The sequence below is a fragment of the Oryx dammah genome, unplaced genomic scaffold (genome assembly GCF_014754425.2).
Source record: "Oryx dammah isolate SB20612 unplaced genomic scaffold, SCBI_Odam_1.1 HiC_scaffold_22, whole genome shotgun sequence".
Classification (NCBI taxonomy): Eukaryota; Metazoa; Chordata; class Mammalia; order Artiodactyla; family Bovidae; genus Oryx; species Oryx dammah.
Window position 1 is genome coordinate 36,791,672 of NW_024070206.1, and position 23,859 is coordinate 36,815,530.

Genomic DNA, 23,859 nt, shown 5'->3' on the forward strand with positions numbered 1-23,859 from the left:
TGATGTCAGTGTGTGAGCACATCCATGATGCTCGGATCTCAATGCATGTATGTGAGCACACCCATGATGCTTTGATCTCAATGTGTATGCATGAGCACACCCATGATGTTCGGATCTCCATGTGTGTGTGTGAGCACATCCATGACACTCTGATCTCAATGTAACTTTGAAGAGAGAGTTACAAATGATGCTGACAGACGACTCTTGATCCTTCTACCCCACCAAATAAATCTATTCCTTCAGTCTAAGTGGTGTTAATATCCACTCTGCTGCTCAGGCTACACATCTCAGAGGGTCCCTGATTTCTCTCCTTCACTACTCACGCCCAATTTATCAGTAATACTGCCTGTTGCATCTCTGAAATGTTCCCAAGCAGCTCATTTCTCCCTGCCATCTGTTGCTACTGACGGCTGGAGCTCAGGGCGTCATCATTCCATACCTGTTACCAAGTTCATATCTTTACTCTGCTCAGCCTTCTGCCCTCTCCTCCCTATTATCTGTACTCCAGGCAGCATGTTTAAACCTCTCCTAATAAAACTCTCTTGCAGGAAGATTCCCCTGGAAGAGGAACTGGCAACCCACTCCAGTATTTTTGCCTGGGAAATCCCATGGACAGAGGAGCCTGGTGGGCTATACAGTCCATGGGGTCGCAAAGAGTCAGACATGACTGAGCAACACACACATACACACATTTCTCATCAAACATAAAGTTAAACTCTAACTCCCAACTGGTAAAAAAAAAAAAAAAAAAAAACCCAAGTATTTCTGTTTCACTCCAAATTCAGCAAATTGCTCATTCTGATCACCTTGCATTGGGGAGTTTTCCTTTCTTTAAGAAAGAAAGTAAATTAGCAGAGGACTGAGCAGAGAGACAGAACTGGCCCATCACCCCCAAAACAGAAAGGACTTACGGCTTCGGATTTGGGAGGCACTGGAGGCGGAGGTAGGGCGATCTCTGCAGATTTCACTGCTGCCCCCAGCGCTCCGGGCACAGGAAGGGGAGAGGTTGCACACTTGGGCCGGACAGAACCTCGAAACTGGTCGCATCTGCTCTTCTCGCTCAGGGAGCGAGTGAGAGGCTGATGGCTGGGCTTGCCTTCCTCCAGCCACAGCTCTTCATAAGGAAGTTCTGACTTCCCTGCCATGCCCGCAGATTCTTCACCAGCTTCTGGGAAAAGGTAGTCGCTCCCGCTGTCCCCCGAGTCCTGATAGGGTAGGATGTCGTGAGGAAAGGGGGCCCACTCTCCCCCCAGGTCCCTGCAGCCGTGGAGGTTCACCTCGCTGTTGCCATGGAGATTGTTGCCATACACACAGACCGAGAGCCGGTGGAAGGACTGGGTGAGCTCATCGCGAGCGTAGCTAAGGGAATTGGGCACGTGGTTGTGGCCGGCGCACCGGCCCTTCTTGGGGCTCTTACAGTCCTCGTTCCAGTCGGTTTTCACGTCGCGGACTGCCCGTGAATACTCATCGATGTCGAACTGTTCTTGGCAGATACCCAGCCAGTGATGGACCAGGGTTTCAGGCCATCCCTCTCCCTTGACCAGGTGTTCCGGGAGGCTAAACTTGGGGACGGTCAAGTGCAAAGGGAAGTGCATGGGGAGGATCTTGTTGTTCCGCAGCACACAACAGACCACCACTGTCTTGGTCTGGATGTTCACAAACTTGTAGCGGTGCCCCTCGCGGATGAAGTGAAGGTCGTACGGATTTCTGGGCGGTGGGCTGGGCACAGTCACATTCACAGGGAGCCTGGTTTTCTCCACGATGTTGCGGATGGTGTGCTCGCCCTCCTGCATTTGAAGCTCCAGGGGGCTTCGGGTGCTAAACCTACCCTTGCACTGGAACGGGAGGCTGATGCTCTCGTTGGTCCGGTGATTCATGCAAATGAGGCAGGGCATTTTGCCTTTTCCCAGCTTGCTGATGGAATTGAGTTTCCCAATCTTTTTGAAGATGGTGTTGAGTCGCGACTTCTCCTTGAAAGTCTTTGCATAAAGGATTTCTGCCTGGCCCATTAGAGTGAGTTCATCCCCTGTACACAGGGTGATGTTGTAAACTTCGGTGTCTTCATTGCATTCACCCGAAGCAACCTACAATAGGATAAATAAAATTTCAGGGTTTTCTTTAGTTTATTCACATGGAGAAGTAGAAAACTTGATATTAAGACACAGATGTGCAGGCACAAAGGAAAATGCTGTTTTTAATACTAAATTTAGACACTCCATTTCTCCTATAATATTTATGTGGTTAACAATAACAGGATGATGTTAGTTTTTAGACTTTTAAAAACTTTTTAAAAACTTTTTTTTCCTTAAGAACAAGATACTTTGTATTCCTTAGTAAAATTTTGAGAAATACAGAAGAAAAACATAAAAAGAAAATAACAGCCATTAGCCTGATGACTATGGTTAATGGTTTGATAAATATCCTTCTAGTTTCTTTTCTTATGTATTCTACCATGTAGATAATTATTTTGAGACCTTAATTTTATCACTGTATCTTTTTCAATTATACAAATACTTCCATGAATTCCATGAATACTAATAGGTAGAAAATAGGTACAAAAAGTAGAAAATATCTTTTAAAGTATTAAAATTCTACTACTTTTTTACCTTTAAAGTTTTGCTAATTTTATTAAATTTTCTAAAGTTGGGACAAAGGATTTGAGAAATGTCTCATTTCTCCTATTCTTTTATTATGCAAACTACTCAGGTTCACTGGAAGAATTATTAGAAAATACAGATACAAAAATGAGCGAATTCTATAACCTGACCAGTCACTAAAGATAACTTGTTAACAATTTTATAAAAGCAGAAAGACAAGATGGCAGAGTAGAAGGACGGAAGTACAACTTCTTATGAAACACCAAAGTCACACCTAACTGCTGAACAACCATAGGCTAAAAAAATCCCCCCAAACACTGGTTCATATATACATTGGAATACTACTTAGCCATTAAAAGGAATGAAATAATCCCATTTATAGCAACATGGATAGACTTGGAAGTTATCATTCTAAGTGAATTAAGCAAAGACAAATTATCATATGATATTGCTTATACGTGGAATCTAAAAAAAAAGCTGACACAAATGAACTTATTTATAACACAGAAACAGACTTAAAGAAAGAACTTATGGTTACCAGCAGGGAAGGGCTGGGGGTGAGGGGTTGGTCAGTCAGGAGGTTCAGACTGACATGTGTACACTGCTGTATTGAACATGGATAACCAACAAGGACCTACTGTACAGCACAGGGAATTCAGCTCAATGTTCTGCAATAACCTAAGTGGGAAAAGAACTTAAAAAAGAGATAGCATGTATATGTACAACTTAATCACTTTGCTGTACACTTAAAAGTAACACAAAATTGTTAATCAACTCTATTTTAATATAAAAATTAAAAATTCTTGAGTGATGTTTTAAGCAAAACTAATATTACTATGCTTACTGTACCACTCAAACTCAAAAATTTAAATTCCTTTTCTACAAAAAGAAACAAGTATATTAGTCTATCTCAGGGATATATATTAATACATATACAATTTTACTGCTCTGCTTCTCACTGTAATTTGTCTATTTTCCTGGGCATATACTCCATTAATATTAATACTGACCTAACATATTCCATTATATATGGTTATGCCTTAATTTATTTGACCAATTCCCTACTGTTAGGCAGATGGGATTTCCCAATTTTTAACAATTATAAATAGTACTGCAAACATTTTACACTTTATTTCCTTAGGATAAAGTCTCAGAAACAGAATGCATGAACAAAGCTGTGTATATATATTTGAAAGGTCTAATATGTGTTGCCCACTGTATTGGGTTGGCCAAAAAGTTTGTTCAGGTTTTTCTGTAAGATGTAATGAAAAACCCAAATGAACTTTTTGGCCAGCCCAACACTTCAGGTGTATTATGTGTGTGTGTGTGCTAAATCAGGAGTGTTACACAGTCATATTTCTACTTTATGAGGCTGTTTCCCCATATGCATGCTGACTAATGCTTACCAGTATTAAAGGTAATGCATGTAACCTGCATTTATTTATGCTTGTAAAATTTTTTTGATATTTATCAGGCTATTTAGAGCTTTTCTTTTGTGAACTGTCTCCTTGTGTCCCTGACCCATTTTTTCTATTGTGACGGTTGTCTTTTCTTTTTAAGACTTATGTATCTATTCATGGTTGCACTGGGTCTTGGCTGCTGTGCCCGGGCTTTCTCTAGTTGCAGTGAGCAGGGGCTACTCTTCGTTGTGGTGCTTGGGCTCCTCGTTTTGGTGGCTTCTCTTGTTGCTGGAGCATGGGCTCCAGTAATTGAGGCATTTGGGCTTAGCAGTTGTGGTGGACCGGGCTTAGCTGCTCCAAGGCACACGGCTCTTCCCGGACCAGGGATGAACCCGTGTCCCCTACTCCGGCAGACGGACTCTCAACCCCTGGACCACCATGGAAGCCCTGTGATGGTCATCTTTCTGACTGCTTTTTATGCAAGGTGAATGTCGTTTATGCTATATATTTCCTAATATGTTGCCTGAATTTCAATTCTATGGCTTAAGTATTAATTTTTTTTTAATGTAGCAAACATTTTAAAAGAATTCCTTTGAGAGTTCATTCGTGGTGTTATGCTCCTTCTTGTTGAGTAGAGGCAGATCAGTGGTTCCGTTCGAGCTGTGCTTTTGTCCCCTCCCCCCGCTCCCTGGGTGTCCTGGCATTCCAGATTGCCATAACTATGAGGGTGCTGTTTACATTTAGTGGGCAGAGACGAAGAATGGTGCTAAAAATGCTTACAAGGCACAGGACAGCCCCCACAGCAGATTCATCCAGTCCAATTTTCACGCTTCCTGAGGTTGAGAAATGCTGATGTCATTAACCAATATTTTCTTCTGCTATTTTGATGGTTTCATTTATTAAATATTTATCTTATTTACATAAAATTTCTTTGGTTTATTTAAGATAGGGCTTTAATTTTTTAAATAGCTAACTTAGTGTCCAGTACATTTCCAAATAACCATCCCTTTCATCTCAGATTTGAAGTGCCACATTTATCATATATTAAATTTATAAAACACATACATTCAAATGCATACATATATTTTTTCTAATGACCTTTCTGCCTGTTTTCACATCATAACAATGTTGTTTTAATTTCTATATCCTTATCATACAGTTTGAGATCTGATAAACAATAGCCCTTACTTGTGGTTATTCCAAAAACTCAAAGTTTTTGGATAGAAAGAGAAGAGAGAATCAAAGTCAGAAGTCAAGTAACAGACTGAGAGAAAATATTTCCAGTGTATATTACAGAAAAGGAACTAATATCCCTAATACATAAGCAGCTCTTTAAAAAATGACCCCAAACCCTCCAGAAAAACAGAAATATCATGAAAAATCAGCCCACTAAAAAGATGCATACATCTATGAAAAGCTGTTCAACTTCTCTCACAACCAGAGAAATGTCAACTACAATTACACTGAGATACCATTTCTCACCTAGAATACTGATAAATATTCAGAAGCTTGATACTGCACTCAGTTGATAAAGGCACTCTAGTTCATAGCTGGTGGAAATGCAACATAGTACAAGCCCAGGGGCAGGGACTTCAGCAATATTTAACCAAACTATTCATGCATTTATCCTTCCACTCAGCAATGCTACTTTTAGGAATTTACCCCAAAGATAGTTCTCCAACAGTATGAAAGTACACATGTTCAAGGTTATTCATTATAGCATTATTTGTAAAATATTGTAATCTATTTAAATGCCCAAACATCAACAATTGATTGAATAAACTATGGTACACAAATGAACTGATATTATGTGAGAAAGAAAGAGGAATGTTAGTTCAATGAATCAGTATGGAATGACTTCCAGAATAGACTAAGTTAAAGGTATAAGGTATATCACCATCTTGTTTAAGAAAGAAGGAAAAGTTAATATACATATATTTCTGCATTTTTTTTTTGAGAGGAACATAAGAAAAATAAACCAGAAAACAATGAAATTGGTTACTTCTAGGAGGGAGGGGAGCGAGGAAACTGGGGGAAGGGACATGAGGGCAAGTGACACCTCGGGGAGTAAACCATGCTATAGAGTTTCGACCGTTAGAAAGTGGGCTAATGGTCTACGTAGTAAAAAGAAGAAGAATAAAATTAACAAGAAATTAAACAAAAACTGAATGCAAATGGAAACAGATGAACCCAACTGTATTTCAAATGAATAAACTAATAGTCCTGGAGACAGAGAAATAATCAAAGTGACTGTGGAACACTGACTGTACAGTTCAGTCGTGTCTGACTCTTCGCGACTCCATGAATTGCAGCATGCCAGGCCTCCCTGTCCATCGCCAACTCCCGAAGTTTACTCAAACTCATGTCCATTGAGTCGGTGATGCCATCCAGCCATCTCATCCTCTGTCGTCCCCTTCTCCTCCTACCCCCAATCCCTCCCAGCATCAGAGTCTTTTCCAATGAATCAACTCTTCGCATGAGGTGGCCAAAGTATTGGAGTTTCAGCTTCAGCATTAGTCCTTCCAATGAACACCCAGGACTGATATCTCATAATGGACTGGTTGGAGGATATCCTTGCAGTCCAAGGGACTCTCAAGAGTCTTCTCCAACACCACAGTTCAAAAGCATCAATCCTTCGGCACTCAGCCTTCTTCACAGTCCAACTCTCACATGCATACATGACTACTGGAAAAACCATAGCCTTGACTAGACGGACCTTAGTCGGCAAAGTAGTGTCTCTGCTTTTCAATATGCTATCTGGTCTGGTATTCCCATCTCTCTCAGAATTTTCCACAGTTTATTGTGATCCACATAGTCAAAGGCTTTGGCATGCTCAATAAAGCAGAAATAGATGTTTTTCTGGAACTCTCTTGCTGTTTCCATGATCCAGTAGATGTTGGCAATTTGATCTCTGGTTCCTCTGCCTTTTCTAAAACCAGCTTGAACATCTGGAAGTTCACGGTTCATGTATTGCTGAAGCCTGGCTTGGAGAATTTTGAGCATTATTTTACTAGTGTGTTAGATGAGTGCAATTGTGCAGTAGTTTGAGCATTCTTTGGCATTGCCTTTCTTTGGGATTGGAATGAAAACTGACCTTTTCCAGTCCTGTGGCCACTGCTGAGTTTTCCAAATTTGCTGGCATATTGAGTGCAGCATTTTCACTGCATCATCTTTTAGGATTTGAAATAGCTCAACTGGGATTCCATCACCTCCACTAGCTTTGTTTGTAGTAATGCTTTCTAAGGCCCACCTGACTTCACATTCTAGGATGTCTGGCTCTAGGTAAGTGATCACACCATCATGATGATCTGAGTTGTTAAAATCTTTTTTGTACAGTTCTTCTCTGTATTCTTGCCACTTCTTCAATATCTTGTGCTTCTGTTAGGTCCAAACCATTTCTGTCCTTTATCGAGCCCATCTTTGCACAAAATGTTCCCTTGGTATCTCTAATTTTCTTGAAGAGATCTCTAGTCTTTCCCATTCTGTTGTTTTCCTCTATTTCTTTGCATTGATCGCTGAGGAAGGCTTTCTTATCTCTTCTTGCTATTCTTTGGAACTCTGCATTCAGATGCTTATATCTTTCCTTTTCTCCTTTGCTTTTATCTTCTTTTCACAGCTATTTGTAAGGCCTCCTCAGACAGCCATTTTGCTTTTTTGCATTTCTTTTTCTTGGGGATGGTCTTGATCCCTGTCTCCTGTACAGTGTCACGAACCTCATTCCATAGTTCATCAGGCACTCTGTCTATCAGAACTAGTCCTTTAAATCTATTTTTCACTTCCACTGTATAATCATAAGGGATTTGATTTAGGTCATACCTGAATGAGTGGTTCTCCTTACTTTCTTCAATTTAAGTCTGAATTTGGCAATAAGGAGTTCATGATCTGAGCCACAGTCAGCTCCTGGTCTTGTTTTTGCTGACTGTATAGAGCTTCTCCATCTTTGGCTGCAGAGAATATAATCAATCTGATTTTGGTTTTGACCATCTGGTGTCCATGTGTAGAGTCTTCTTGTTGGAAGAGCGTGTTGGGAAAACAAAAGACCAAGATTGTGTTCTTTTTAGATTTGCTTTGCATAGAGCTATAGGGACAGTGAATCTGAAAAAGCTTTACATCTGTTGTAGGATTGAACAAATGAGTAAATGTGTCCATAGTTTGGGAGTTTTCACTGTAGCAGGGGAGACAGAAGTATGGAATTGAGAGAAGCAAGAAAGAACTCAATGGGGTTGGACTGGAATTGAAGGCATTAGTATGAACTCATAATTTTAAGAACACACACACAGAAACACACGTTACTCAGCTTTGTCCTTTCAAAGAGATAACTAGCAAAGCCTCCCACTATCACCATTCCTCATTAAAAGGAACCAGGGCTCCTGGAATAAGTGACTGATTCCAAGGCTAGGGTAAGAAAGATACAAGATGAGCTGGGAATGTTCTGTTGTGCTGGGAAGTAAAGAAATGCTCTTAAGATGATGGGATCCTGTCAGAAGGATACAGGCCTGAATTAGCCCCCATTGGTCCATATTGTTAACAAAAAGTTGAATGAATGAAAAGAATGAGTGGGGGAAAACCTGACGAATGTAGAGAAGTGGTGGGACTGGACAAAGTATAATTTTGTACTTGCTAAAGATTATATGCTAGAATCATTAATAATTACTGAATTTATGGAAGTTTGATTAAAGAAATGATAATGAGCAAGATCTTAAAATGTCTTCGTCCAGAAGCTTATTAATTGCCAGAGGAGGAAAAGTAATTGTAGAGGGTAGAAACAAGTGATAAAATCTAAACTCACCCAAAAGAAGTGTATTTCTATCACGTACCTGTGGGTGTGATTCCCTGAGAAGGTCAGAACCTCACTCATGTTAACATTCCACCTACAAGGGCATTCATCAATGGAATCTAATCATGAGCAAATATCAGACAAACCCCAAATGAGAAATATTCTGTAAAATATCTAGTGTGTATTCTTAAAAAACATCCATGTGATGAAAAACAAAGAAAAGTTGAAGAACTGTTCCAATGAAAAGTAAATGTAACACATGATTCTGGAGTGAATTCTGTCCTGAAAGAAAGAATGCTCTAAAGTACTATATTGGGACACTTGGCAAAGGCAGAATATAGACTGTAAATAAAAGTACTGTTATTAATGCACTGTGCTTACATAAGAAAATACCCTTATTCTTCAGAAATATACACTGATTACTAAGGGGCAAAGGGCATAACGTATACAATTCATTCTTGAATGGTTCAGAAAAGTGTAAGTTATACATATATATGTATATATGTGGGCATACAGAATGATAAAACAAGTGTGCAAAATGCTAAGAGCTGGTGAATCGAAAGTGGTTAGGGAGATCTTATATTACTCCTGCAACAATTCTTTAAGACAGAAGTTATTTAAAAGTAAAAACTTCAAAGAAAATATGACAACAGGAGATTTTAGATTTTTTTTAGATATTAATCTATTTCTCCAGATGAACTTTATTTTTGGCTGTGCTGAGTTTTCACTGTGTGTAGGCTTTCCCCCCACCTAGTATCAGCGAGCAGGGGCTAAACTCTAGTTCTGGTGCACAGGCTTCTCATTGCTGTGGCTTCTCTTGCTGCAGAGCATGGCCTCTAGGGCACATGGGCTCTAGAGCACAGGCTCGGTAGTTGTGGCACTTGGGCTTAGCTGTTCTGCAGCAGGTAGGGTCTTCCAGGACCAAAGACTGAATCTGTCCCCTGCATTAGAGCCAGCAGGGAAGCCCTCCCACCCGCCATGAACCTGAGTATCAGCCTGTCCATGGTTTGCATTGGTAATTTTATTGGAAACACATCTACATGGTGTTTTTTTGATAAGAAGTAACATCATGATAGTCATATTTCCAAAGTCACATGAAAACTCTCATCATGTACTCAGATCTTTTATTTCCCTCATTGGTATTTAAGTCTGCCTTTGTTATCAATCCCTGAATATTACTGTTCATTTGTGTTGTTAAATATGCTTTGTTGATATTCTGTGTCCAGTAATCTTATTGTAATAGTTTTCCCAGTTCTCCCAGTTCATTTTCTTGGGATTCCTAGGTGATTGTTTTTTATGCAAACAAAAATTTTTTGTTTCATTTTTAAAGTTTTCATCCTTTCTCCTCATAATAGAGTGGTGGTGGTAAGTGTCATTTCAGATTTTAATGTGAATATCACTTGTGTTTTAACATCAACTATGAAAAAATCTGTCAGTTTGAAATGGATATTTAATCTTTGCAACCCCATGGACTGTAGCCTGCCAGGTTCCTCTGTCCATGGGGATTCTCTAGACAAGAATACTAGAGTGGGTTGCCATGCCCTCCTCCAGGGGATCTTCCCAACCCAGGGATTGAACCCAGGTCTCCACATTGCAGGTGGATTCTTTACCAGCTGAGCCACCAGGGAAGCCCCAAAGCAACCCTGCATGCCTGAAATAATCTCTGTGTGATCATGGTGCACTTAAAAGTATACTGCATGATTCTCCTAAACAGCATGAGATCTATGTGTGATGTACTGTGTCAGCCAAAAACTTTGTTTGGGATTTCCATTCCATCTTATGGAAAACACCAACGAACTTTTGACCCAATGTCGGTCACAGGTGAGATCAGCCTATGGTTCTATTTTATCTTTATCATGTTTAGTATCAGGCTTACATTAAGCCTGAGATGGATTTTTTTCTTGTATGTTACCAAAGCATCCTGGGTAGAGTGACTGACATTATTCATATTGCTTAATGGGTAGTAATCATTATGTTCTTAGAGAACTAAGTAGTAAGAATCCTTGTAAATAATTTCTTACCCATTCCAGGTCATCTTTACATAATTTTAACCTTGGGCAAAAGCAGTTTGTCAATTAACAGTAGTGCTATAAAAAAACAGACAGTTCTATTGTCTCTGGCCGGGAATTATTCTGGAGGAGGCATGTATCAGCACATAAATGGCAGGCAGAATAATATTGCTTTTAACAGGAGTTCAGGCTCCAAAGGTTTAAGATCCATTTTAGGGGACTCAAATAAGTTTTATAATTATTTTTTGACAAGACCTCAACTGTGTTTATTTCTGGTCTCAGCATTCACATGGACTTCTCTATATTGGAGTTAGTTTAGGAATTTAAATCAATAACAAATAAAATTTAACTTTTATTTGGAATACTTTCAGATTTGTAGGATAGTTGCAAAGATAGTACAGAGAGTACCTGTATACACTTCACCTAGCTTCTTCTATTAACATCTTATAAAACCATGGCACATTATCAAACTAAGAAATGAAAATTGGTACAGTCTATTAACTACATTATAAGCTTTATTTGGATTTCACTGAATTTTTCAACAAAGGTCCTTTTTCTGTTTCCAGATCAAACCAGGATACCATATTGCACCCAGTTCTCTGTTCTGTGAATTTCTTGAACTTGCCTTGTTTCTTTATGATCTTGATGGTTTCCACCTGATTTTACAAATAAGGTTTTATTAGGACACTGCTACGCCCATTTGTTTCTGCATGGTCTGTGGTTGCCTTCACGCTCCACCGGCAATGTTGAGTAGCTGCAACAGAGACTGTATGGCCTGCAAACTCCAAACTATTCACTCTTTGTCCCTTTACAGAAAAAGTCTGCTGACCCCTGGTGATGAATAAATGAATCACAGCCTTAGGAAGGCAATGGCAACCCACTCCAGTACTCTTGCTTAGAAAATCCCATGGATGGAGGAGCCTGGTAGGCTACAGTCCATGGGGTCACAAAGAGTTGGACACGACTGAGCAACTTCACTCAGCCTTAGGAAATTAATTGGTACCATACTATCAATGGTACAATACTAACAACTAAGCTACAACATGAGTTTGAATCCTGTTTACTGTTAAGTAACCTTAGAAAAAGTTTTGCCATTTTGTTTTATTTATTATTTTTGGCTGTGCTGGATCTTCGTTGTGGTGCTTGGGCTCTCCAGCTGTGGCACCTGGGCTTAGCTGTCATGTGGCATGTGGGATCTTAGCTTTCCAATCAGGGATTGAACCCAGATCCCTTGCACTGGAAGGCGAATTCTTAACATTGGACACATTGGACCACTAGGGAAGTCTTGTGTTTTACCTTTCTGAGTCTCAGCTTCCTCATCTGGAAAATGAGAACACCATCAGCGACTTCTCAAGCTTAATTAGTGTAGGTAAACAACTTCCCACAGTGGTATGCTCTCAGTAACAACTGTTATTATTACTTTTATTAACAATAATTCTTAAAAGTTTTAATTCTTATAATTGTTTCACGTTGCCTTTCACGTCTCTGTATTTTCATGTTGTTTTCTGTTTTCATGCACTACTGTTTTCAAGCCCAAACCACTATCTCTAAGCATTATCTTTCCTTCTGTACTAAAGAACTGCTCAAATTTTTTTTGAATGTGTTATCCCGGAATAAAACTTAATGTCAGAATAGGGCCTGAAATATCATTACAGTTACATCCCAAAGGAAGCGAACATATTGAAATGATTCATAATACACTGTTTTAGGATAAACTGGTCTCCAACAAGCTCAGAGGCAGTGCTGTACTTCCTTTTTATTGGAACTTGGCAAAATAAAAACTTGGCAGTCCATCCATTTAGATCAGGTTGGAGACAGGAATGTTGAGAGAAAGCATTCTCATGAGATTTGAGACACACGCACACACACACGTTCACTCATACAACAAACTGTTTCCAGGGAACAGGGAGCCAACAGTGCTTCTCAAACATGAGGGAATAAGAAGAAGAAACATCTCTTTTTAGCTTCTAGAGTCAGTAACTTTGGTACTGACTATTTTTTCTTATTTACCTTTATAAACATACACCTTCCAGGATGAAAAAAATCATAGATCTGGTGAGTACCACACACCAAATGAAACTGAAAGAGAATGTCCACATGCTTTGTGAGGCAGAATTCACACAGATTAAACAGATCAAAACCATCTTCAATAAATGTCATGCTCCAGGCGCACGCAACAGTTTTGTCTACAGATTCCTGTATGTCTGTACTTCTAAAGGAAGTTACTCCTACTGCCATACATAAAAAAATGCATAACATATGTGCGCACAATCTGTGATTCCAAGCTTCCAACTCTGATGTCACCGTTCACACTGGAGATTAGCTCTGCAAGTATTAGGAGACGAGCATACTGACCGATCTTGTGGTCACTGTCAGTGACAGAGGAAGGAGCTCATAAATAAGTGTTTTTCCTTTGGCAGCTGAGCCAAACAATCTCCTCTGGTTTCTACACATGTGATTTATTTGCATAATTTCTTTAAGATTTTTTTTTTTTTTTAATAGCAAAAGAATCAGCGTGTTCTGTCTTAAGTGCTTGGGTATGCGTGCCTGGTTAACATTTCCAGTTTCAATGTTTCCTGAGAGGAAGTCATTCAAAGTGTGTTATCTAAACAACTGTAATAGGTCTAATCCAGGAAACTATCAGGGTTTTACTGTTCATAACACCATTCAGAGTTAATACCCCAGGGTCAAGCAACATTTAAAAACACTGACGTAAAATTTTACACACACACACACACACACACACTCTCTCTCTCTCTCTCTGCCCCCCTCTCTTCTCTCTCTCTGGCTCTGTTAACAGGCAACTTTTCCCCTAAGAACAGTTCTTTTAGAGACTGACATGGAATAGATGTTAAAGTTGCAACTCTTGGGGAAAAAAAAAATCAGGATTGATTTGATTGATATTTGGTTAGACAATATTTGATCAATATTAGATCTCTTCCTCCCCAAACTTCAGTTTTTATAACTCTTTTCTATGGGAAAATGGCAGAAAACGGGAAGCAAAGGGCATCAAGAGTTAAGACAAATGTCAATCCTGAGCGTTTTATTTTTTTAAACAGGAAATAGGGCAAGGATGACAAGTACAATGGCCATGATTTAATTTGTGACAGCGCAAAGGAGGGCTTGCCAACCGGTAGTTTTTCAGAGGAGGTCTCGAAACCACAGATGACAAAAAAAGCACTGGGCTGTCTTCAAACATTGAAATAATTAGCCTCACCATTGTATCCAATTTTATCGTTCTGAATGACTCTTGAAAATAAATGACATCTGACTCGTGGTAAGGAAAAGATGCGATTTTTAAAAACTGGAAATTACAAATAAAAATTGGCCACCTCTAAATTCATTCACTCTTCATTTTTAAAATTCATTCTTACATCTGACAAAATTCAGGCTGCAGAGTAATTGATAATTTCTGATCTCTCTGAAATGTAGCCCCAAAAAAAAGGCAGTGAAATAAAGGCCTTTGAGCAGCCAGAAAAGATGTGACATGAGGGCTTATGGAAAAGCCTTTAAGGACCTTAATTTAGAGTACTTCTTCTTATCTAACTAAACTCTACCCAACTTGGTTACCAGTTTTCAACCCACTGCAGAACAGAAGTGGTAACTGAAACGAAATACGGATTCTTAAAGCAGGAATCTAACAAACATAAGAGGCAACAAACAATTTAAATGAGACCATAAAACACCTAATTCTTAGGGTATAGGGTCTTTCCATTTAAAGGTAAAACTATACCGACCCGGAGATGAGAATGAGTTTAATTTTTGTTCAAGTACTTCTCTTTCGGATGATAGACAGTGCAATCCATTTTAAGAAACTCAGAGAAAATTACAGTCATTTTGCACAGGATTTTTGTTATAATTCAGTTACCCCCAGAGCTGGCTACCCTAAAATTAATCATGCTCCAAAGGTTCTAGAAGAGGTAGGAAATGCCAGAGCAAATAAGCCTTATCCATTAAAAAAAAAAAAAAATCACAGGGGGAAAACACCTGTCTGACATCATTAAAAACATACAACCGGAGAAGGATTCCTTTACTGAATGGTCAAGACAGAAACTAGGACTGGGATCGTAAACTAGGAATGATGTGACCACCATGACTGATCTATATTCTTAATAAAACAAAACAACCAAAAAACTCAGAACTCAGTTCCACTATTTTGTATTACTTTACAGGATGACCATAGGATGATCCATGTATCCAGAGTAAAGTCTAGCCATAAGCTGTTTTGCCTTTTAAAAGGCAAACACAGGACTTCCCTGGTGATCCAGTGGTTAAGAATCCTCCTGCCAAGGCAGGAGGGCAGGGGTTTGATCCCTGGTCTGGGAAGATCTCACACGCCGAGGAGCAACCAAGCCCGTGTGCCACAACAAAGACCCAGTGCAGCCAAAAGTAAGTAAATAAATTTGTTTTAAAAAGATAAACATGATTGGAGAGATGGCAGGGAGTAAAGTAATTATGACAAGGGTTAGAATCAAGAGCAGCCCAAACCCTCTCCACGAATGTATTTTCAAGGCCTTGTCTGTAGTGTGTTCTAAGATGAGTTGAGGAAGTAATATGACATATGTTTAATTTGTTAGCTATCTTACATATGGAAACAAAATACAGTCTAACCTGCTGGCAGAGCAGGAAGATATTTCTTCAGCACTTTTTCAGATGGAAACTTTAAAAAGGGGAACGAATATATTAAGATAAAAGGCACACAGACTGCCTCAAGTCAATGGCTTGGGGGGAAAGCTGGCTGATTCTCAGTAAGTTAAAAGCCTTGGAAAACATCCAAGGTTCAGCATCAAGTTGCAGGAATCATATTAAACTTTACAAGTCTTGCTTATTGATTCAATGACGCATTCTGGCCACTTCCTTGTATCTTCACCACTGCTTCAAGCAAGAAGGCAAGAACCCACCTTATTTCTCTGTGAATACTGGCTGATACTTAAAAAAAAAATGCTGGTTAATATGTTACACTAGCATTTTTGAAGGGGTTCATTTTGACACATGCTATCTAATTAGAAACTGCATCCAGTGCTGACAGAAAACATCAAGTGTACTAGTAGGGTTTGATTCTTGAAATACTGGCAATATGCTCAGGAATGAAGTAAGGTCTTAAAAATTGCCAGATGTAACATTCACAAAAGTTGCCAAATCCTGTGTGTCAGACCATCAGCATTTCAGATACAAAAGGCAGAAGGATTTGGCTGGGCAGTAATTATTGAATACACCTATTTACATTTTTTTAAGAAAATGAATTTATCATGTAAGCTATTGTGTCTATGTGAAAGGATCTTCTGATCATTGTCATGGGCCTTATCTCAGATCCACAGACAGAATGCGAGGGAGTAAAAAAGATGACTGGATTGAATTAGGGGACCAGGCTTTGCAGCTAAGTCACTTTGTGGTTTTGTATGAATCAATGAAGTCAGCTGACATCTGTTTCTCAGTTTTCCTATTTATTAAAAGGAGGAGTGGGATGGGGCGATGTGTAAGGGTCTTTCCAGATCTAACATCTGATGATCATCAAAACTCTGAGTCTATAAATTTCCTAGTCCTGCTGGATTATTTATAATGGTGTATCACTTTATTCTTGGTCATATTTCTCAGCACTGAGAAACTTAGCTGTCACCCAAGTTCTCCGAACTTAATGATTTTATTTTCCCTATTAAAAAAAAAGATGACCCTGGGGCTTCCCTGGTGGCTCAGTGGTAGAGAATCCACCTGCCAGTGCAGGAGACACCCATTCGATTTCTGGTCCGCGAAGATCCCACATGCTGCAGAAAAACTAAGCCTGTGTGCCACAGCTACTGAAGCCGCGCCCTGGAGCCTGTCGCAATGACAAGCTCCAACTACAGAGCGGCCCTCGCTTGCCGCAACTAGAGAAAAGCCCACACAGCAAGGAGGACCTGGCAAAGCCAAAAATAACTGAATAATAAAAAAGACACTGAAACCCGTGCCAGAAACAGATGCCAAACCCAGTTCTCAGGAGCCAATACCCAGGTGACAGGACTGTCAGCGGAGCTCTGACCCAGCCCACAGGAAATGGTTTTTATGAGGTCTGTGCAGGCTTAAGTGGTGACTAGACCACCTGACCTGCCTTTTGAGAAATCTGTATGCAGGTCAGGAAGCAACAGTCAGAACTGCACATGGAACAACAGACTGGTTCCAAATAGGAAAAGGAGTACGTCAAGGCTGTATACTGTCACCCTGCTTATTTAACTTATATGCAGAGTACATCATGAGAAATGCTGGGCTGGAAGAAACAGAAGCTGGAATCAAGATTGCCAGGAGAAATATCAATAACCTCAGATATGCAGATGACACCACCTTTATGGCAGAAAGTGAAGAGGAGCTAAAAAGCCTCTTGATGAAAGTGAGAGAGGAGAGTGAAAAAGTTGGCTCAAAGCTCAACATTCAGAAAACGAAGATCATGGCATCCGGTCCCATCACTTCATGGGAAATAGATGGGGAAACAGTGTCAGACTTTATTTGGGGAGGGGGCTCCAAAATCACTGCAGATGGTGATTGCAGCCATGAAATTAAAAGACACTTACTCCTTGGAAGAAAAGTTATGACCAACCTAGACAGCATATTAAAAAGCAGAAATATTACTTTGCCGACTAAAGTCTGTCTAGTCAAGGCTATGGTTTTTCCTGTGGTCATGTATGGATGTGACAGTTGGACTGTGAAGAAGGCTGAGCGCCGAAGAATTGATGCTTTTGAACTGTGGTGTTGGAGAAGACTCTTGAGAGTCCCTTGGACTGCAAGGAGATCCAACCAGTCCATTCTGAAGGAGATCAACCCTGGGATTTCTTTGGAAGGACTGATGCTAAAGCTGAAACTCCAATACTTTGGCCACCTCATGCAAAGAGTTGACTCATTGGAAAAGACTCTGATGCTGGGAGGGATTGGGGACAGGAGGAGAAGGGGACTACGGAGGATGAGATGGCTGGATGGCATCACCGACTCGATGGACGTGAGTCTGAGTGAACTCCGGGAGATGGTGTTGGACAGGGAGGCCTGGCATGCTGCGATTCATGGGGTTGCAAAGAGTCGGACGTGACTGAGCGACTGAACTGAACTGATGCTCCATACTGGATCGAAATGTCATACAGTTCCTGAATTGGGGCACGCTGACCAGCGGAGACAATGCAAACTTATTATTCTGCCTCCAGGGCAATCTATGCTGGAATGGCTGAGATCTTGGACTTCACTAACTGGAATGAAAAGAGCAACGTTACAGCATCCAGGTTAGCGCGTTCGGGCACCCTCAGACTGGAGAGGAGTCATTTGAATCTGGAAATCTTCTGGGCAACAGTACTGAAGTCAAGATGCCCTTCCCTAGTTAAGGAAAGCTGCAAGCTACCCACTGCTAAGTCCAAGGCTGCGCTTTCTTCTCGCTCTCTCTGCAAATGTCACAGAAAAGACGGAACTTACAAGACTTAGCTTTAGTCTTATTTTGATGGGAGAAAATACATGCGTGGGGGAATTTCTTACCATTACTGGGCTGGGTTTGCGAGGCTGGGAGACATTTTAAATAATTCACTAGGTACTCGCATGTATGTTCTGGCCTAAGAAGGCTCCAAAAAAGTATTTGAGGTGAAAGGGTATTCAGAAACAACAACAACATATGTACTGTGTTCTCAATATTCAGTCAAAGGGTATAAAGTACTAAACTAAGGGTAAGTGAAATCTGTGTCAGGAAATTTTTTTTTTTAGATGTGAAACTTCACTTAGTTGGATTTTATGTTTCAAATCAGGGGTTGGCAAACTTTTTCTTACAGGGCCAGTGAGTAATCATTTCAGGCTTGTGGGCCATATGGTCTCTGTTGCAACTACTGGACTCAACTGTTACATTGCTGAAGCAGCCACAGACAACAGGAAGTGCAGGGGGATGGCTGTGTTCTAATAAAACTTTATTTACAAAACAGGTGTCTTGCCCTAAGACTGTAGGTAGCCAGCCCCTACACAAGACACTTGCAAAGCATGTGTGCTTTAATGCATTGCTTCATTTAATTCTCATGACAAATCTATGAGGTGGGGAGTTGTTGCTGTTCTTCAGTCACTCAGTCATGTACAATGCTTTGCTACCCCATGGACTGCAGCACCCCAGGATTCTCTGTCCTTCACTGTCTGCCTGAGCTTGGTCAAACTCATGTCCATTGGGTTGGTGATGCCATTCAACCATCTGTCCTTTGTCGTCCCTTTTCCCCCCTGCCTTCTATCTTTCACAGCATTAGGGTCTTCCAGTGAGTTGGGTCTTGCATCAGGTGGCCAAAGTATTGAAGCTTCAGTATCAGTCCTTCCAATGAATATTTAGGACTGATTTCCTTTAGGATGGACTGGTTGGATCTCCTTGCTGTCCAAGGGACTCTCAACAGTCTTGTCCAACTCTCACATCCATATATGACTACTGGAAAAACCATAGCTTTGACTACATGGACCTTTGTTGGCAAAGTAACGTCTCTGCTTTATAAAGCAGAGAAAAACACACTGTCTAGGTTTGTTGTAGCCTTTCTTCCAAGGAGCAAGCATCTTTTGATTTTATGGCTGCAGTCACCATCTGCTGGGATTTTGGAGCCCAAGAAAATAAAGTCTGTCACTGTTTCCATTGTTTCCCCACTATCTGCAATGAAGTGATGGGACTGAATGCCATGATCTTAGTATTTGGAATGTTGAGTTTTAAGCCAGCTTTTTCACTCTCTTCTTTCACTTTCATCAAAAGGCTCTTTAGTTCCTCTTTGCTTTCTGCCATAAGAGTGGTGTCATCTGCATATCTGAAGTTACTGATATTTCTCCCAGCAATCTTGATTCCAGCTTGTGCTTCAACCAGCTCAGCATTTCTCCTGGTGTATTCTGCATAGAATTTAAATAAGCATGGTGACAATATACAGCCTTGACACACTTCTTTCCCATCAGTCCATTGTTCCATGTCTGGTTCTAACTGTTGCTTCTTGACCTGCATACAGGTTTCTCAGGTAAGGTGGTCTGATATTCCCATCTCTTTAAGAATTTTCCACAGTTTGTTGTGATCCACACAGTCAAAAGCTTTAGCGTAGTCAATGAAGCAGAAGCAGATGTTTTTCTGAAACTCTCTTGCTTTTTCCATGATCCATTGGATGTTGGCAATTTGATCTCTGATCCCTCTGCCTTTTCTAAATTCAACTTGTACATCTGGAAATTCTCGGTTCACATACTGCTGAAGCGTAGCTTGGAGGATTTTGAGCATGACCTTGCTAGCATGTGAAATAAGTGCAATTGTGTGGTAGTTTGAATATTGCCTTTCTTTGGGATTGGAATGGAAACTGACATATTTCCAATCTGTGGCCACTGCTGAGTTTTCCAAATTTGCTGGCATATTGAGTGCAGTACTTAGACAGCATCATCTTTTAGGATTTGAAATAGCTCAACTGGAATTCCATCACCTCCACTAACTTTGTTTGCAGTGACGCTTCCTAAGGTCCACTTGACTTCGCAATCCAGTATGTCTGGCTCTAGGTGAGTGATCACACCATCGCGGTTATCTGGATTATGAAGATCTTTTTTGTGTAGTTCTTCTATGTATTCTTGCCACTTCTTAACATCTTCTGTTTCTGTTAGGTCCACACTGTCTCTCCTTTATTGTGTCCATCTTTGCATGAAATGTTCCCTTGGTATCTTCCGTATTTTGCCCATTTTGCAGGTGATGGCACCGGGGTCCTATGACCTGCCCGTGGTCACAGTCAGTGTCTGGACCTCAATTCTGAATCCAGAGCCTGAGCTACACTACCTGGTCTGACATGCCCTTTAGATCATGACACCTTGTTTAAAGAGAGAAGTAGGACTGAAAACTGTTGGTGCAGCTATGTTTCTTATTAAAGCATAGAGGAATGAGGCTTTGGTTTGGAATGACCAATTCAGAGATAAGACATCTTTTGACTTTGAAAGTAAACATGAGAATAAAGACAGTTGATGAAAAAACTAAAAGAGGTAATTTAAAAAATGCCTATCACAGTTAAAAACAAGTAGGCAGGAAAATGGGTAAACAAAAACAAGATTCTCACCATGGAAACCAAAAGCTGGATGTTATTAATAGAGAGAAAAAGTGGCGAATGAGGCAGCTGACTGCTGTTCTAAAAACACTGAATGCCATTAGCTTAGGAGGGATTGGAGGAAACAGACAAAATGATCAGCAAGAGGTTCAGTTCAGTTCAGTCGCTCAGTTGTGACCCCGTGAATTGCAGCACGCCAGGCCTCCCTGTCCATCACCAACTCCCGGAGTTCACTCAGACTCACGTCCACTGAGTTGGTGATGCCATCCAGCCATCTCATCCTCTGTCCTCCCCTTCTCCTCCTGCCCCCAATCCCTCCCAGCATCAGAGTCTTTCCCAATGAGTCAACTCTTCGCATGAGGTAGCCAAAGTATTGGAGTTTCAGCATCATTCCTTCCAAAGAACACCCAGGACTGGTCTCCTTTAGAATGGTACCTGCCCACATATTCTTTTTCTTGACCTACTCACCTGCCATTTTCTGTTCTCCCCACCTTGGTTGCCCACTCAAAAGAGGCAGATTTAGATGTGAAACGACAGCTACTCCTGTCATTTCCTATATTACTGCCTCAAATTTAATCCCAATAAGTCTACATTCTATTGCGGCTCCTAGTCTGCACCTCGCTTTCTTAACCCAAATTGGAAGTCTCTTAACTTCGTCTGGATCTCCAAGATCTCATTTATCGTATTCATACTTCCTTACCCAGTGAACAGCCCATGGCTCATTGCTACCTGCCACTTCTGGGCCCTTCATCTGTGCCTTCGCTGATCTCTGTTATTCTACTTGGTAAAGTCCGACCCAGACTAAACCCAACTTATCCACTGAAGATGGCTGGAAGGAAAAGAAGCTGGTGCTAAGTAATTTCACTTGAAATTTATTTTGATAGAACCCTGGGACCATCCTACTACGCTTCCCTGGTTAATTGCTTTCTGGGTCTCTGAGCTGCTTAATATTTCCTTCCTCTCAAAGCCTCCAAAGGCTCCCATTTTACTAAATTTAATGATTAGTTCCCAGTCCTTATCTAATTCAATCACTAGGCTTCAGACACAAGTGCCCATTCTTCTCTGAAACACTACTGTCCTCTCACATGCTCTACTGTCTACTGTCTATTACTCCTTTCCGTCTCCTTGAGACCCCAGGGCTGGAGAGCTCCAGGGCTTGTTCCTCAGATCTCTACTCTTCATCTAGTCTCTAGGTTAAGGGTTCTCAACCTTGGCGCTCTGGATGGTTTTGCTCGATAATGCTTTGTTTTGGGGCCTGTCCTGTGACATTGGAGGGTATTTATCAGTATCCTTGTCCTCCATTACTAGATACCAGTAGCCCCCATCCCTTCCCCAAGCTGTGACAATCAAAATTGTACTGAAACACTGTCAACTGTCCCTGGGAGGGTGTGGGGTGGGTCACCCTCAGTTGAGATGTAGGTGAACTCAGGCCCATGGCTTCAAATGCCATCAAGGAGCTGGTAAGCCCTCAATATATATTATACCCCAAGCTCCAGACCTGTATATCTACTATCTTTATCTCTTTATTTGGAGGTACTGAGTTGGCCCAACAGTTCGTTTGGGTTTTCTGTATCTTACAGAAAAACCTAAATGAACTTTTGGGCCAGCATAACAGTATCTGTATTTGCTTATTTACATTCTGCCTCCCCAGCAGAATGTAATCTCCAAGCAGGCAGGGATTTATATATTTGGTATTTACTCCCAGGACCTATAATGAGGCTGGTCATGTAGTAAGTGCTCAAAATATATCTGCTGCTTAAGTAATTAAATATTTAATATATATTAACTCATTTCATGCAGTTCATCCAACGATGGGGCAATCAGGTAGATAATTTTTAAATATCAAGTCATCTTTTAAAGATGTATTTTCTTTAGCTCAAGATAAAAGGAATATCTTATTTTGAAATAAATGTGTAAACAGTACTAATGTGTGTGCTTAGTGGCTCAGTAGTGTCCAACTCTTTGCAATCTCATGGACTGTAGCCCGCCAGGCTCCTCTGTCCATGGGGACTCTCCAGGGAAGAATACTGGAGTGGTTTGCCATGCCCACTCAAATAGTACTAATACGATCCATTGAATTTTAGGTAAATTTTTGCTATAGTCTTGAAAATAACAAAACTAGCTCTTGTTCTTTCAAGACTTCTGTTTTGCTCTGTATTCTTTTCATGCTTCAACTTGCACTTGTAAATATATATGAATAAATGTGCATACATATATATTTCTTTATTTCAAGAAATAATTGTGCCTTTTGACTATGATGATGCCAGTTAGCTACCAGTTCTTAACTGTAAGTCATTTCTCTTGGTCTAATTTACACTAATCTGAAGCATAAAGAAGAGGATAAATTTTTCAAGGAATTGTGAATCCTATCCTTCAAAAAACTGCTTCCTAGATAATATTTATATACTATTTCATGTTATGTAATATTTAACAATATTTGTAACAGTTATATTTATGAATAGGTTGTACTGTTTTTCCTTTGTTCTCTCCCTTGTCTCCAGTGAGCTCTCGGCATTAAGCTCTGCATATTGATACATGCACATTATCATCAAGTTTTAAAGAAGACCATGGCATCCAACATTTTCTTTTAAAATGCAGGGAGTTTCCAGAAATCTTTCCCACAAATCTCCTTGGTTTGTTTATTTATGTGCATGTTTACTCACTGAGCACACAGACTTGTATTTTTTTACGTAAATTTCTTGAGGTTCTCATTTCATTGGGTCTTCCTTGAATAGAATTGAAAGCTGTCTTAATGATTAGTGCAGGCTGGATGTGAAGGCATCTTAAAACTTTATCAGTGATGGACCAGAGGTATTACAATATTTATGAATGCAGAGCATAGAACTCAACCCCAATTCAACCAGCTCTACAGATGCTATAAACTACTACTCCATACACTTACTTGTAACATCCACAATTATCCTGACACATTTTAGAAAGTACTCAGATTGAAAGGATTTTCTCTTTAGCCTCATTTCAGCAGGAATTCCACTGACTTCTTGCTTTTTAAAAACTGTGGTAAAATATACATAACATGAAATTTACCATCTTACCCAT

The 23,859-nt window shown here is 40.3% G+C and overlaps 1 protein-coding gene across 2 annotated transcripts in view; it reads right to left on the reverse strand.

Annotated features, from left to right (window-relative positions):
- The window catches only part of GAREM1 (GRB2 associated regulator of MAPK1 subtype 1), a 234,782-nt gene that overhangs the window by 27,999 nt on the left and 182,924 nt on the right, over window positions 1-23,859 (reverse strand). For both annotated transcript variants that reach the window (XM_040264800.1, XM_040264798.1), the window contains exon 4: window positions 912-2,084. In XM_040264800.1, coding sequence (XP_040120734.1) covers window positions 912-2,084 — 1,173 coding nt within the window. The remainder of the gene's footprint in view (window positions 1-911; window positions 2,085-23,859) is intronic.